This window comes from Dermacentor andersoni, chromosome 2 (assembly GCF_023375885.2).
Source record: "Dermacentor andersoni chromosome 2, qqDerAnde1_hic_scaffold, whole genome shotgun sequence".
In the NCBI taxonomy this organism is placed as follows: Eukaryota; Metazoa; Arthropoda; class Arachnida; order Ixodida; family Ixodidae; genus Dermacentor; species Dermacentor andersoni.
The window spans coordinates 30,224,233-30,240,893 of NC_092815.1; the positions used below are offsets into that span (position 1 = coordinate 30,224,233).

Genomic DNA, 16,661 nt, shown 5'->3' on the forward strand with positions numbered 1-16,661 from the left:
AACCACGGTAACGTTCAAACTTCACTATGGGGAGATTCTCTTAAATAGATACAACAGGTTTTTCTCTTTCTCAACAGACTTTGTAAATTATTTTCAGCTTTAGAAAGTGGCAGCTAGCCAACACAATTGAAGCCGCTTACTCGAGCAGGCGGACATTCTTTGAGCTACAAATTACAGCAAATACTTAGCTAACTAGCAATATTTCGTTGCTTAACCTTTAACTAATACATTAGCGCACACGTCTGAAATAATGAATTAAAACCTGTTAGTTGTCTAGGGACGTTCACTTGGAACGAATTTTTAAGTGGCATCAGTTTTGAGATAGGCGCCCACGAACTTGCAGCAGTTTACACTGTTCGTCAACTTACTTTCTTTGCAATATGTACTTTTAAGCAGTGCGAATATTTAGCTGGAGCAGCGATGCCTTTCGTCACATCTATTGCAAAAGGATATCTCGCAACGGGTGCCAGCCTCAACATTCCTTCTGAGTGAATATGCCTTGCGAATTCGCCGGCTCCGATTCGTCAAGCGCAATATTGCAATTAGGTCATCAGTTCCGATGTGAACTAGAATTCTTGGTAATTATTCAACTACTCATTTCGATTCTTCGTACAACTAATGTCCGCCTCTTCGAGTAATCAAGCTAAGTACTAGACTTGTGCTATCTGTCACGGGCCATTTTTTTAGAAGTTCTGCATAGTTTTCTTTTTTTACATGCAGATGTGTGTTCATAAACGTATAATTATAAAAATCTGATATCTGCGCCACCCTCAATTTGGGCGTTACCGTTTTTCCGTGAAGCCGCTGATTTTCAACCAAGAACTCTCGGCCACGGACTACAATTCTCTCTCTGAGCGCGGTCCCCTGCAATGGCGTTTATTAACCAACTAGTTCGGACCTAAACTTTAGTCCACCAATTTTCCGGGCGAGTGCAATGGTGCCGTTCCCATTTCTCGTCTTTACCACGACTGAAACCAGACAGAGTGAAAGTGCCGGGAGTGGTAAAGACAGCTATACTGAATACGAACAATACTTTTCTTCTCCCTGGCGAGAAAATTGACCACGTTCTCAAAAAAGCCTTCGTGATCGCGCTTTCTTCCTGGGAGTAGCGCGCTTAGGGGGACAGACGTAGACGGCAGGCGAGAGTTCTTGTTTAGAAAGCAGCCTTTGTCGCGCATGCACAACATTTTTCTTTTTTTTTTTTTTTTTTTTTTTTTGCACACTCTCAATTCAGAAGCACGTGTCAATGCACCAATCTTCCTCCAAACGTTCAGCAACGCAATTTTTGTGTGTGTGTGCGATTTTTTGGGGCGTTGTGGCACTTCCGGTGGCAGTTGCCAGCGCTCTTCGCTTTCTCTTTCCTGTCAAATCTATGTTTTCAAAACAAATAGTAGTAGTAGTAGTAGTAGTAGTAGTAGTAGTAGTAGTAGTAGTAGTAGTAGTAGTAGTAGTAGTAGTAGTAGTAGAAGTAGCAGTAGTAGTAGTAATAATAATAATAATAATAATAAAGCTACATTCAAGGGTTCCACAGCGTTTTAGTTCTAAACTTAAAACAATTTTCGCGCTTGCACTGCAGCATAATCCACAGAACAATTTCGTAGATTTATTTCTCTCTCTCTATCTCTCTCTCTCTCTGTCTCAATTTATTTTATTTTATTTCATTTCAGCGCGAGAGAGTTTGCGATTTTACGAGACAACCGAACATTGCGCTGTTCTGAACAAAAAAAAAATACGGCGCATGAAGACTGCTTATTGCGGCATCAAATAACACTAACGCATGCGCTAACAGTATTTTCGGTTCCTCGAAAACGAGAGCCAGGCGCTCTGTAAACGTGGAAGAAGCAAGAGAGTGAATGAGGGCGGCGAAGTAAGTTTTCCTTGGCGGGGAATCCCGCGCGATATGTGTAAAGTAGCGAAAGCGTTGTTTCGCAGGCGCGGTTTCGAAGGATCATTGCTTACGGCTGGCTTCGAGCTGTACGCGAGCTCGACGGCCCCGGGCCACCACCGCCCGTTTGAGAGGGCTTCTTAAATCGCAAAACAAATGCACGACACCGCAACCGAGAGGATGGGAAGAAGCGCAAGAGGTTTATACGGCCCCGTCCTCTTTCTTTCCGCAGCCGCCTCGCATTAGAGTTCGCAGAAAACAGATGTTCTTCTTCCCAGGCGCATTAGGAATCGCTCTGGGTTTCGAAACGACAAAAATAAAATGAGCCAAGAAAAATTAAACGTAAAGAGGAAAACGTTATTCTCTTTCTGCCCGGCGTCTGAACCAAACGCTGCGGCCACAAATCTACCAGAAAATGGATCGTCCATACAGAACACGTATACTCTGCTCTCTCTTTCTTTCTCGCGATAAGCGCTTTATTGCCCAGTTCACTCCGCTTTCCTAAGCCGTGCTCATTGAAAACCGATTCGTCAGGTGCATCAAACCGTCGTGACGGCGCACCGCACTGCGCTCGCATTGCGAAATTTCCGGCGATGATTTGCGACTCCCTTCTGCTAGTCCCTCGTCTCTTATTCTCAAAGGGCTGAATTTCCACATAGAAGCGAATGCGCGGGACCCGGCTGCCCATCTGATTTCGTCTCCGCGAGAGGCATTGCGCAATCGAGCACTCCTGAAAAGACTACTCACGATATGTGCATAACGTTTTAATAATACATCCTTAAAATAAAGTTCGTATACAATGCTTCACTGGCAACCTCCACAAAAGACTCTCCCGTACTGGCAGGTTCATAACTGAGTAGAACAAGTAGCTTGTGCAAAAGCTTTTCGATGGACGTTTCGATCACATTGTTTCTCAGTACGCAAGTGCAAAAGCCCTCTGAAACGGCGTACCTCTTACCTCCTTGCTTCGATTTCTTCTCAAAAGCATCTCGCGATAAAAGAAAGATTTTACCTTTAATAGCCTTTAATAGCCCAATGAGCCAACCCTCTTTTAATAAAGCTGTACCATACCATCTTCACAAAGCCTAAACGTTCTTCCATGTTACAGTACAAGTAGCACCGGATCATAAGAGCTCTAAAGTGCAGCATTTGACTTTGGTGGTTTTCGAAATTACAGGCACATTATGACGTCCATTCAAACCTCCAACAAGAGCAAGGGCTGCAAAAGAGAAAGAGCAGAATTTTATTTCAGTCACTTGATCACTACTTCTGTGCCGACGACGATAGTCTCGAGAGACCCTGTCACTCGGTAGCGCTTAGCAATTTCTAGAAAGCTTTCCTTTGAGCTGCCATAAACGTTAACATTGGGGGGTCGACAGCCGGAGGCAGCCCACTCGCGAGCGTCTTCGTACACTGCGCGTCTTAATATCAGTTGTCATTAGAACAGTGCGACAGTTATGTCGCCTTTTGTACGGTTCTACATTTTCCGTTTCGTTGCGCTTCCTTCTCAACAGTGTTTAACGTGGCGAAAGTACTCGAAATTAGAAGCAATCTTGTGACTACATGCAAAAGTGGCAGATTGCTGTTCGTATACAGGTTTTAAAAAATCGCAGCGTGTGTAGTATTTTTGACAAAAAAATGTATATCAGGGAGGATTCGGTACATCCATCTGTGTCATTGTATGCTGACTAAGAGGTCGGCAGACGTTTTCTTTTTCTGTTTGTTTTTTGTTTTGGTTTTTTGTCCGCGAAGAAAGTGGTGCTCGTCGTTACAGGTAGTTTACACATTTACCTATAATACCACGCTCTTACAAGAATGGAATGACTAGATTTGAACTTATTTATATTCAAAACAGCGATTTAAAGCTGGCACACAAGTAGTGCCCTGAGCTTCAGAAAATAAATTTGCAAAACGAAGGCCTTTCTTTTTTCGTGTGTTCAAAACCGTCTTTCTTTCTTTCTTTCTTTCTTTCTTTTTTCCTTTCTTTCCTTCTTTCTTCCCTTCTTTCTTTCGTATTTTTCTTTTCCTTTCTTTCTTTTTTTCATTTTTTTTTTCAGATATGCATTTTCAGGACGACTCGATAAAAGTGAAAGCGCATCCGAGAAAAAAAAACTTAGTCACGCAGAGTGAAGAAGGCATTCGCCCTCGCGTTTGCGGCAGCATGATTCCATCGACCAGCCGAAGATCCGCGGTCGATAGACGCCTTCTTAATTTTATGAAGCGACATGCAGGCGCGGCAGCGCACCCGCCACGGGCCACGGAGAGTCAGATTGTTGTTTTTCCCCCTTTCTGCTCCTCTCGACGAACCTCCTCCTGACTTCCGGTGCAGAGGGCTCGGTGAGTTCGGTATCGAGCCTCACGAGCGGACTCGGCAGCAGCGCCGACTCCACCGCCACGACAACGGCGACATCCGGCGGTGGGTCGGGGCAACAGAAGGACTATGGCGGTCTCGACTTCAAGATCATCGTCGACTTCAAGACCGCGCCGCCGGTGACGGTGCAGCTAGTCGCTCCCACCATGCAGGAGAAGGCGGCCTGGACGAGCGACATTAGCCAGGTGACGAACGGGCACGCACGCTGCATTACGACGGTTGCCGCGCTTTGAATCCGATTCGCCGCGTGTGGCGGTGGTGACTGCGCCCAAAGCGTCGTCGCCGCTGGCGTTGTCAGCTGCGGCGGCCGCCGGTCAGAGTAAGCCTAGCAACGCCTCGGCCGCCCTCGCCCGCTCGTTCGTCCCTCGCGCTTGGTGTACAAAGCGCCACGAGAGCCGAGCAGAATTCGGTCCCGGGTGCAGCCGGGGCAGCAGCAGGCATCCCGCGGGCGCAGCACGCACGCATTGCAGCACTCCTGCTGCTGCTGCTGCTGCTGCTGCGTGCAATGTGCAGCCGGTGCAACAGCGCGCGCGGCTGGTCATGCTATCGAGCAGGCTTATCGTATGAGACGTCTCTCGACCTACGCGGCACGTGACAAAGTGCGAGCGCCTGCAGAAATTTTTAGCCAGTGGGTCGTGTGCATGCACCCACATTTTACGCGAAATATGGAACTGGCGTTCATGTCTTGGAAGCAAAACGCAGAATTGCTTTTGAACCGGCGCTGCTGCCGCTAACTAAGCGCTGCCGTACGCAGCAAGTGGAAGGTGAGTGCGAATCGGCGACAAGGCTGCTCGTCTGGTAGCACCGCAGAATTTTTCGCCTTATCAGTGTTATGTGCGTCTGATCTGCACAATGTTTACTACTGTTATTAACCATCCGCACATGAAACGGCAGCACAACTTCTCTTACGATTAGGAAATAAAAAATAAAAGTGTCTGGCGGACTTCGGAATATTTAGAATGTAGTGAAACGTCACAGGCCTTATTTTGAACTAAGATTGGGGAACCAAACGGTAGTTTAAAAAACAATGTGCGAGAATAGACCATAGAACTTCATGGACATAAAACCAAATTGCATGGCAAAGCAATTGGCGGGGTAATTCCCTTACAAATTGACGCGATTGTACAGCTCGTGTGCCAAGAGAGCCACAATAAAGTAAAATGTGCAAACATGTGACAAAATATTTTTATACTAAAACACTTTTTTCTGTGTAACCTATTTTAACTTAACATAATGTTTGTTCCATGTCACATCCTCACCATCCACTCTTAAAGCAAGTTGTAATTGGCAATACGCGAAGTACGAAGACCCAGTATAAGTGCACACTGCTCAGTGTTCGCATTCTGTATTTTGTCCGTCATCGAATTGTTTGCGTTGTCGATTACAACATGTATATAGAAGAAATTACCCGGTCTCTTATTGTTAACCAAGCGTGATATGTCATGAAATTCCCGGGACTTGTACCGTCGCAGCTCATTCATTTGCTTGTTGAAATTAAAGATAATATTACACGTGAACACTGCGTGTTACCGCAACAATGGGCGCATTCTTTTAAACAACAGGAACGACTTTATCAAGTCCTAAATTATTTTTTGCAAATCGTTAGTCTCACTACTTCAGTGGTTAGCTAGCAAGCTTTCTCTCTAATACATTAAACCCAAGATGAGTTCCCATATCCACCACCTCGCTTTTCGCCCTGCTTCAATACTGAACCCTCAGTGGTGCTAGCTCACCTAGTATAACTTTATTGATCAATGTCTGCAATACATTGCGCGAGTTGTTGGACTCCGTCTTACCTTCTCAAGTTAGCCTTCACCCCGCGCACACCATCGTCAGGTGGTGCACGCTTTACAGGAGCAGCAATGCGACCGAGAAGCAGCCTTTACGGGGTAAACGTGTAAGAGAACGACGAAACTAGAGAGAGGGATGGAAGACAGCGAAAAGCAGAAGTAATCTGACAGTTCTTCTAACAAAAAAAGAAGAGATAGGAAGATAATAAATTAATAATCACATGCCCAGCAAGGGTGAGTGAGAAAGTCAGTCATCAAAAATATATACGTAGGTTGAAAGAGAGTAAAAATCGCTATAAATTTAAAAAAAAAGGGTACACCTAAGGAGGAAGTCTCACGTTTGTTTGTTTTTTATTATTATTTAGTCAGTTTATTACTTGTGTTTGTTTATGTTACTGTGGGCCATTGTCCTCTAGTCACTCACGGTATTTGTAAGCAATGGAATGTGCGTCCAAGATTGAACCAGATATGTTTGCACGAGGAAAGCAGAAAGCACCGCTCAACATAACTTGATAATGTGTTGTGTTCTTCCTTCAGTGTTCGTCTTTTGCGCTGTGCAAACATGTCGATGCTCAATATAAGTTCCCAATCATCTCTGCGTATCCACAACGCCCATCACCTGCCATCGCCAACACACCCAAGCTCTTTACGTCAATCTACTTATTCATGCCCCTGCTTGCAGGACGGGCGTATGCATTCTCAATTATCAGCAAAATTAAAATTTACTACTCAAAGTGCGTCACAATACTCAATCCTTCGGTCTTAATTTCAACTGCGGTCCACATTCCTTCGTCTATCAAATGGAAGCAAAGCTGCAAGGCGCCACCATGAGTGACAAATAAAATTAAAGTATTTAGAGAATCGCTACGAACAAAGCGATAGCAAACGAACCACCGAATATTGCAGGTCTTTTTATTTAATTCTTACGCTTCAAAAGTTAAACAGTTTTATAATACTTGCGCCTAAATAGGCACGATCATTTTATGAGTAATACTCTAAGCTGCGGTAATTGCAGATCTTTCTTACAGTCACCATCTTTCCTGTACAGAAAGAGAAATGAAAAACATTCATTCATTCATTCATTCATTCATTCACTCATTCATTCTAATTATCTATATTTATAAAGACGTTTTGCACTCACTAAATTTTCCTCCTCATCGCATCAAATAAAGGAGGTACGCTGCGCCAATGGGCACTGCGTTTGTTCAACAATCTTCTCTCATTCCATCTTTTATTACAGTGCATCGATAATGTGCATTTCAACGACCTCTTCCACGGCACGATGAGCGACGCTTCGTCGGTCACGATGCCGCATTCCATCAGGTACGTGGCGACGACAAGAGTCATCCAGCGTTCGTATTAGTCAAGGTTCGCATGTCTCGGTAGCAGAAGATTTCCTCGCTACAAGCGAGATGTAGCGACGACTCACAAAAGCGATCTCACATTCAATAGTCTGAAATGCTTTAAATGTTTATCTCTCTAGGGGAAGATTTTGCAGCCTTTTAATCCGTCAACATCGAAACAGAACAAAGTCGACGGACTGTATTTTGGAAGGCTCGAGAAATTCCTATTTCTTCCTCCTGTCTAAACTTTTGTCGATTGTAACCAACTAGCCCAAACCAGTACCCTTTTAGTCGATTAGTTATTTGAGAGCTAATTTGCGCCTTGTTTTGACCATGAGGTGACAGCAATCCCACCACTGTAATTTAGGCTTCGGCAAGAACGATAAACGCGCCTGTTTCGAAGAAAACAGCACAGAACCTGATGACCTTGAGATTATCGATAACGACATCGAAGAAGCTTACTGGCAAATATTATTGTACTTGAGTACGAGCGGGCATCGTAGTACAAGATAGAGCATTTTTGCACCACGTTCTTGAACTTGTTATAGTCTAAGACATCAGGGCAAAAGAAGTAGTGCAGGTAAACAGTGAATGTGAAAATATATTATATATCCTGATCTAAGTTATATGGACCCATTACAGTTCTAAACATGGCAATACGTCACGGTCCCCGTGTGTAAATGTATGCTATAACAGAAAAATTAGTAAGAAGAGAAAGGTGGCGGTGAGATCAAACTTGCATTTCTGAGCGTTTCCACGCAATCTAACAGAATTTCGCTACGGCTGGTGGAGGTTAGTTGAATTAGTGTTTATAACTAACTACCCTGCCTTCGAGTGTGAAAAGAAGTTCAGGCCGGCAACTACTGCACAAACTGGTTGGCGTAATAGTGTCTATGTTCGGGAACAAAATAAAAAGTTTGCCTCGACCAGCAATGACGCTATTAGAACCATTATTTCTTTTTCAGTGTGAACCAAACGAAACAGAAATGTCGACCAACTAAACATTTCTACATTTATAAACGTTTTTACTGCAATGAATGACACATTACCAGAGTAATTGAAACACCGAGGCGCGTCATTGTCACGTGCTGCAGGAACGACCCCAGGCTGTTCAAGGACGACGTGGACATCCGATTCAGTCGTACACTCAACTCCTGCAAGCTGCCCCAGGTAAGTGCTCGCGCGCTGTCAGGCTCGTTCGTGCGCGCACACGTCACGTTCACACGCGTCTGCAGATCCGTTATGCGAGTCCCGAGCGCCTTTTCGAGCGCCTGACGGACCTGCGCTTCCTGAGCATCGACTTCCTGAATACGTTCCTGCTCACATACCGAGTCTTCACCGACGGTGTCAAAGTGCTGGAGGCGCTCAAGAAGGTCCACTACAATCCGGACCTGCAGATCAACGCGATGGGCGCCGCGCTTCAGGACTCAACTGGGTGAGTGACCGCTAAACATAGCGCGCGCACACACACACACACAGAGAGAGAGAGAAAAGAAAAGAAAGTACGTATGCGCTGAGCGGGCGCTAAACAGTACGCAGCCAAGATTAAAGGTGCCGCGAACGGTAGCAGTAATGGCACATGCGGTAGCGCAATGTTAAAAGGCTGCGTTGATGTCTCTATATTATTTGCCCACTTGCCTCCGCCAAACCTTTTTTTTACAAATTCGCTAAATTAACCTTGGACAAGAAACAGACACAGACGCAAATTTAGGCATGCCTTTACGATTCAAGAATGTGTGTTAAGTGCATACTGCTCTGCAAGTATCGCGACAGTGTCACCAGATTGGCCCAGAAGGTGCGCGATGAGGTCAGTTCCCTGGCTGCGGACGCAGGTCCTTGGACGCCGTCGGTGTCGATGGCGGCGGCCCTTCCGGGGGGGCCGCTGCCGGTCCGGCGGGCGCCGCCGCCACCGCCGGCGCGCCAGGCGCCGCGCCAGACCGGGACATGGGAATGCTGGTGGTGGAGTACGACTACTCGCGGCGCATCAGCACGACCAGCATGCTCTCGGAGGCAGGCGACGCTCAGCAGGGCCACAGTGGCCCCGACCACATGCAGCAAGTCGTGCAGCAGGTCTCGCGAAGCCAGCAGCACTGGAGACTCAGCTACAGAAAGTGTACGTCTCCTCTCTCCTGCACTCCCCATCTGCTCCGTGACCACGAGACTATATAACCTGGGTGGACTCTCGCGGTACTTACGACTTCCCCCGTCCCCACGAAAAAAGAAAGAAAGAAAGAGGAGAAACAGCGCACGATATTTGCTTCACGCCATCACTTTCTGTGAAATTATATACTTTTCATTTTTGTTCCAAGTTACGTATTTGCGATGAAGTTACACCTAGGACGTATGTCCGGCGCTTACGATGACTAGTCTCATCCTGCAGTGGTTTCATGTACTCCCTTTCCGACCCCTTTTTATGGCTCATGGATGTACTTCCTTTACGAAATACAGAACTAGCATATGCGTTTGTATCGAGAACAAGCAGACAACCTCCGCTTCGAAATATAATCATGCGTCCGCTCAACCTAGATATACCACTAATCACTAGGCACAATGGCATACTTTATTTATGTCCACTTGAATATACGTGCGCAACAGCTAACACTCTTCAATGTACTTAGTGCTCGAAACGTTCACCTAAGGCATACCAACGTATACAGGAGAAAGACAAGGGTGCGTGGCCACGCGTCGTACATGCACAGTCACGCAACTATGTAAAGGCGTTACATAAAGCCGGACAAATAGGTCTATTCTACCTTGACGTCGATGTTATTCGTAAAATCAACGAGGAAAGTGAAGTACCAATGAAGCCGGAATTATTACATCTTTTACATTGCGTCGAAAAAATAAGCAGTGCCGGAACGCTCACTACAGATCGATTGAGCCTATAGTTGTAATCATTTTCATATAGAGAGCGAGTGTAAAGCAACGTTGTCCCAGAGAGCTTACTGTTCGTCTGCCAACGAGTTCTTCATTGTGAGTCACAGCGGGACCAACAGTTATAAGTGGGGGTGCACGCGTTTATTCTTTGTCCGTCCACCGCAGTCGAAGAGGAGCAGCTGAAAGAGCAGACGCTGAAGCGGATCCGCGAGGTCGTGTCGCCCAGCCCGGAGCCCATCCTGCCGCCTCCCCCGCCCACCCCCGAGCCGGCCACGGGCGGCCTGGTTCACACGTTGCCCATGCCCGGCACCAGCGGCGCACCACTACAAGGGGCCACGCTGGCGCCGCCCGAAGACGTCGGCTTCTTCGGCCAACTCATGCACCTGCACGAGACCAGCGTGGTCGCCGCGGCCACCGCAGTCGGAATGCCCATGTAAGTGCATAGCACATAAGCTCCTCTTTCCTGCTTTGTTTCCTCCTTGAATGAAATGAATGCACTAATTTATTTCAACGGGTATGGCAACTTTACCAGCCGGTTACCTAGGAGTTAAGGTCTATAGGTACGTTACACTAACGAGGTCTCGCACGCGAAGCCCCACAGAGCGATAATTTTCTTTCCGCCCCTTACCAGAGTAATCGTCTGCATGCAGGACATTTTGAGTGAACAATGCTTTATTTCTGGCCCTATAATGCGTCACGCTTCAGTATAAGGTGTCTCATGGTGGGAGCTCAAAGTCCAACACGGGATTGGCAATGCCTGCACCACCCGAAGGCGTAGCAAGCCCGTGCACATCGAAAATGATGTCGGGGAGGTTTTCAACAAGTCCGGCGCGCTAAATGTGCCCTGGCGCTGCCATATACGGGGTGGTGTCGACTGCGCAGGGGCCTGACGGGCACCAACGGCGGCCCCTCGGCGAGCCAGCAGGAGCAGCCGCGGCTCGAGGCGCCGAAGGCTTCTCTTTCGTCGGACACGCTGAGTGCCGACGCTAGTTGCCCATCGACACCCGGAAACCTCAGCTCGACGGCGTCCACAGCCACGCTCGTTGGCAGCGTGGGAAGCAACGAGTCCCCTAAGCCCAGTCCCAGCCGGTCAGTGCAACAGTGCCGCATGCAACGTGATCATTCAGTGCGCACCGAGTAGCGGGACTGTAAAGAAGCTTACACGTTGAATTTCTGGTCAGTCAGTTAGAGTGCGTATCGAGCCGTATAAGTGACTGAAATTAAAACGCTTCGCTCGCGTCCCTGGCCCTTCGCTGGGCAGCTTCATGGAGCAGCGAAGCGTCTTCAGTTCGCTGATTTCCGCTTTAGTTCACCAGCGAAGCCGGTGAGTTGGCTCGATCTTACTTTCATCATGTCAGGTTTATGTATGCACGTCAGGAGAACGAACGCCTTGACCTAATGCTACGAGTCAGGCCAAGCTATTGGCACGACGCTCGCTCCATATTAAGTTTCAGTCGTGTCGATCCGCCCCGCGTGTGACGGGGCCGCCTCGCGCCTCACCACTCTGAGATGTGTCCGTACTGCTCGGCGTGCAGGAAGAATGCGCCCGTTCGGCTTCCGACGCAAGACAGCGTGCAGAGCGCCCACGACGACACCCCGCCCCCGACGCCCCCAGCAGCTGCGACGACAGCCCCGCCGGTGGTGCAACCCGTGGTGCCGCCGACTCCGCCGCCCTCGGCGGCGACAGTCGCGGCGGCATTGTGCACGGGTTCGCCGGCCCGCGCCGCGCCGCAGCAGCCCCCGACCGACATCCGACCAGCGGCCCGGGGGCTGCCGCCGCCAATGACCTCGAGCCAGTCCGCGCCCAACGTCATGAACTACCTGCGTGTGCGCGGCGGTCAGTGTGGGCCTTTTCCTTTTTCTTTCCTTAAGGCAGGTTGTAAGCACTCCCTTGTAACCAACAGTTCGGCAGAACACCATCGTCCGGCCAGGTAAAGGCCTCATCAGTGAAACCAGCCACCGAGTTATGTTGCAAGTACAGACTGACGCAAATTCACAAAAGTTTCCTCGCTGAACGGCACTCGCATGCCCGCCACTCGTGATATCGAGGCAATGGCCGCGGCGACGGCCAGTCACTGACTGAACGTACGTCAGCTAAGTAATGCGAAATTGGCCGCGTTACATTCTTTGTTCAGCTTTGCCACAGAAGTTATACAAAATAGCATGCACAGAACCTGCAAGCATAAAACGTACAGTATACCTCCGCCCTTACAAAGTTATTGGATTTGGTTATAAGAGTCCCGCTAGAATCGGGGAGTGTCTAAACGAGTCAGTAACGCAGGCAATGCGCTACAACAGCGCAGAAGCTCGTGAAATGTAGATACTGAATCAAACTTCGCGCTCGATAGTACTGACGTGACAGTGACGAAATACTGTTGACGGCCAATGAGCAGCTTCATGTCATAGTCTGTCGCGAAACCCTGCCGCCACGTGGCACCATGGCCTTTGAAGGCATCTTAAACCCCGTATTGTGTTCTCCATCTATGCCGCACCGAGCAGTCCCGCGCAAATTTGCCGGTTCACATGTCCTACTAAGCGGAGTGAGGTACAACTCCATTTCGAATAACCCAATCTAAAATACGTGCACTGCAGCTGAAACCACGAAACGCTTTTGTACAAAGGGCATTTTTTTAAAACAAAAGAAAGATTGTGTTGTAACTACGTTTATTACCATTCCTAATTATTTCGCATGAAATTATTACTCACAACTAAAAAAAAAAATAGCTTTCATGTTTCACTGGAAACTCGAGAGCCACTGATAGTGACAGGGAATTCTGTAGGGTAGCGCGATAAAGCTAGCTTTATCACTACGATTGTTGCGATACGCTGCAATAATTTAATAAATGTTTCCTACCTCTCTCGCGCATCTGCGCAATGCTATTAGAGAGTTCTGGTTTAGGGGACGCAAGCGGCTTGCGTACGCAAGAACTAGGGGCGACGCTACTGCGCATGCGCAGACCCTGACGTAGCGGTCTGCGCATGCGCAGTACCGTGGCCCCTAGTTCTTGCGTACGCAAGCCGCTTGCGTCCCCTAAACGAAAACTCTCTATTATGTTCGTCCAACGTCTGGGGCGCCTCTACGGCTTTCATTTGCTGTTTGGTCTATGGCTGTTGCATGGCGCATTTCGTGAGGCTATTAGAACACCTATTACAGCTGATGTACACTCCATCCAACATTGTCAACCACTTCGCACTGTCCCGTCTTGTGCGTTGGTTCCTGGTGTTACAACAACGGCGACCACTGTGATACAGTACTCTCCTCGTTGTCTAAAAATGTCTGCGGGATTAAATTCCAAACAGCGTACGGAGCTCATCGGTCAGGCGACGGTGCACTAGAGATGAAGCTGAAAGCAAGAGAAGGAAAGGTTTTTGCTAGCGCCTCTCCTATAGAGAGCAACCGTGGCTTTGGCACATTTATATCCTATCTTATGGCCGATCCAAGGAGTATCACCTTCAGACCAACTTAAAGCTACATATATAATGTTGCCTCTACGAAATGCCTCGCACCGCATGTAGTAGTACAGCGCCGTGTAATATGACATATTACGTAGTGTCCAGTAAAAAGAAGAGCGATCTCGATCAAACTATCAACATAGTTAGACGAAGATCTCGTTTCAACGTGAATACTATCCTGCACATATTCGCGCGTGACGTTCCAACTCGCACTTCAGGAGTAGTCCTCGGTCGGAATGCTAATCACGCGTTCGCTTTCGTAATCCGCGGTCCCGTGCGCATCTCGGCGGCTCACTGCTCCCCCCCCCCCCCCACTTGCACCCGCGTGCAGCCCAGGGCAAGCGGGGCAGCAGCGACACGGAGAGCTCGAGCGTCTCGGTGACGCCTCGCTCGAGCTTCCAGACCGAGTCGACGATCCTGTCGACGCCCCGGTCCAGCTTCCAGTACCCCGACTCGCCGCAGCACAGCAGCAAGGCGGGCGTCGTGGTCACCTCGTCCCGGGCCTCTACGCGACGTTCGTCGACGGCCAGCGCGGCCGCCGCGTTCGCCGTGGCCACCGCGGGCTCCTCGAACCCCCCGGAGCCGCTCGTGGCCGCGGCTGCCGCCGCAGCGGGCGGAGGCGCCGTGCCGCCGGGATCGCAACCGGCCAGTAGGGCCGGCAGCCGCCTGCCCAGCGCGGTCGGCGCCGACCTCAAGATACCCGGTGAGCTCTCTTCGGGCGCCGAGTTTTGCGCGCGCGCTAAAGCAACGCGCACCAAATGTGAACTGGCCTAAGAAAATAACTGTATCTATGATGTGTCACGTACGTACATATTGAAACACCCCTGACTGGGCCTGTGCTAAGAGTTTACATAACATGTGTAAACTTGAGTAAAACGAGTTGGACGGTAGACGGCTGCATGTTTGCTCTCAATGTCAGTATGTAATGTAGTTGGGTTCGCTTCCGTTACAAAAATGTCTACAGAGTTCTAATTTAACTTCTGTTGATTCTATATACAACTGTTTCGTACTTGTACTTTTGTTTTGTACAACTGTATACAACTGTATTTGGACTAATTTGCTTGTCAATAAAATTGAATTGAATTGATGCGTCGGCCGCTCATGCTAACAAAAACCCGGCGGCGACCTCCGATTACCTCGCGGCCTAGGATAAGACACATTGGAGAGGAAGAAACAAGTGTGTGACGCCACACGTGAGAGCAGGAACGAATAAAGGACATGAGGTGGGGAGGATGCGTAAAGGAGGAAGAGAGTGGTTTGACGTCACACCTTAGGTGCCAATAGGAATACACAAAGGTGGAAATTTAACTTTCCCATGGGGGGGAGATGGGGATGGGGCCTGACTGCAGCTTTCATATATATAACCTTAATATCAGTTGCACTTGAAGAAACTTTGTGTGACTTCGAAGAATTGTTCACTGAAGTGACGACCTTACATGAGTATATACAAGGCCTCGTAGTAGGAGACTGTTCAGTTTCAGAGCGTGAGTCCTCTCGCACCACCAAGAATCTGGCACCTCTCGGTGGTGTAAATCTTCCTTCGCAAATTTGTTTTATACTTCGCTATCACTAATATTGCTTCGCCTTTCCGGAGAAACTGCAGCATCTCTCTTTCTTTTTCTGTGAGTATAAACGCTGCTGCGCATGACTGCTGTTGATTCTGATTTCGAGTGAATCCGGCTTCGCCTCATTTCGGTTATCGAGCGAATTATACAGGATGTCCCAACTATCATGCACGAAGACTTAAAGAAAGAGTGGAGTAGCCGCCAGTAACTGTTTCATTACTGAGATTTGATTAGGTAATTATAATTATCTAACTCGAGAAGCACTGATGTAATTATCAAAGTATCAATGAGGAATCTGTAGGCACTCCCCAATGACGTATAACTGCGGTGTTTTCAGCGACGTACTAATTGCGCACTATTTTTTTTCAACTAGTTAAGAAACCCCACGAAAAATGAAGAATGCTACGTTACTGCGCTCCCACCCGCATCATAAAGCAGCGCCCCTCAAATAAGCTGATTGAAAGCAATAGGAGGTCCCGATACAAACTTCGACTATGCGACTGCCTTCTGTATACTAAATACTAAATTCTGAACTCTGTGCCTGCCGCAAACCCGAAGAGACAGCGCATCACCTTGATAATGGTACGGAAGGAGCACCAACAGCATGTTTCGCCGCTTCGCAACTCTTCCTTCCTCTAATTTCTACGCCACACTTACCATCCGTCTCCCATGGCCGACTGGTCACATTTATGACAAACGCCCCTTAATAACGGGGCCGAAGCGTCCCTCTGGCCGCGCACGAAACGCGAAAAGCAATGGAATAAGCATAGAATGTTTCGAAATCCCGGCTTTGCTCGCTTGCTTGCTTCGGACAAACTCAAATCAAACTGAAGGTTTTATTTTTCATTAGAGTGTATACGTGCTGCAAAAAGAGATTCGTGGCAAGAAAAATAATAATAAAGGCGAAATAAGCAGGCCGGGAAGTGACTCGCATGTATAGAAAAGGAAAAGCCGAAGAAAGTAAATGTACCTCTTCTAACTGAGCCGAATTGGCAATAGGGACGTGTGCACAAAAAAAAATAACCACGCAGAATCTTTGAGATTTATTTGAATGATGCGTAAGCATTTCGCAGTACTGACGTGGTGTTTCATGGTAGCTATGGTATGGTAGTACGCTGGTATGTTTGGCATAATTGCGAGAACGACCGCGAAACGGAGAAGCGCAGTTGCAACACCGAACTGTTAAGTGAGACCTGCACGAGACGACGTAGAAGAGGCGAGTAGAAGCAATGTTCACTGGACGTGGGATGACAGGATCAGGGAGATGTAGCAAATGAAGGAAATATATGCAACATTTATTAGGTACACTGAACCATTATGAACGGTGATCAACCGCGCTCCGTAGGCGGCTAAGACTGGCGCGGCGGCGCGGTCCGT

At 48.1% G+C, this 16,661-nt stretch overlaps 1 protein-coding gene and 1 long non-coding RNA gene across 3 annotated transcripts in view; one reads left to right on the forward strand and one right to left on the reverse strand.

The window, feature by feature from the left end:
- Window positions 1-16,661, forward strand: part of LOC126542489 (ras-specific guanine nucleotide-releasing factor 2-like) — a 402,122-nt gene that overhangs the window by 353,403 nt on the left and 32,058 nt on the right. For both annotated transcript variants that reach the window (XM_072286375.1, XM_072286374.1), the window contains 9 exons: window positions 4,215-4,441; window positions 7,287-7,369; window positions 8,484-8,559; window positions 8,625-8,824; window positions 9,222-9,502; window positions 10,432-10,699; window positions 11,149-11,355; window positions 11,802-12,103; window positions 14,051-14,422. In XM_072286375.1, the coding sequence (XP_072142476.1) occupies window positions 4,215-4,441; window positions 7,287-7,369; window positions 8,484-8,559; window positions 8,625-8,824; window positions 9,222-9,502; window positions 10,432-10,699; window positions 11,149-11,355; window positions 11,802-12,103; window positions 14,051-14,422 (2,016 nt within the window). The remainder of the gene's footprint in view (window positions 1-4,214; window positions 4,442-7,286; window positions 7,370-8,483; window positions 8,560-8,624; window positions 8,825-9,221; window positions 9,503-10,431; window positions 10,700-11,148; window positions 11,356-11,801; window positions 12,104-14,050; window positions 14,423-16,661) is intronic.
- LOC140216081 (uncharacterized) overlaps window positions 2,909-16,661 on the reverse strand; it is a 28,455-nt gene continuing 14,702 nt past the window's right edge. The window contains exon 2 of the long non-coding RNA XR_011892727.1: window positions 2,909-3,104. This is a non-coding gene — a long non-coding RNA (uncharacterized lncRNA). The remainder of the gene's footprint in view (window positions 3,105-16,661) is intronic.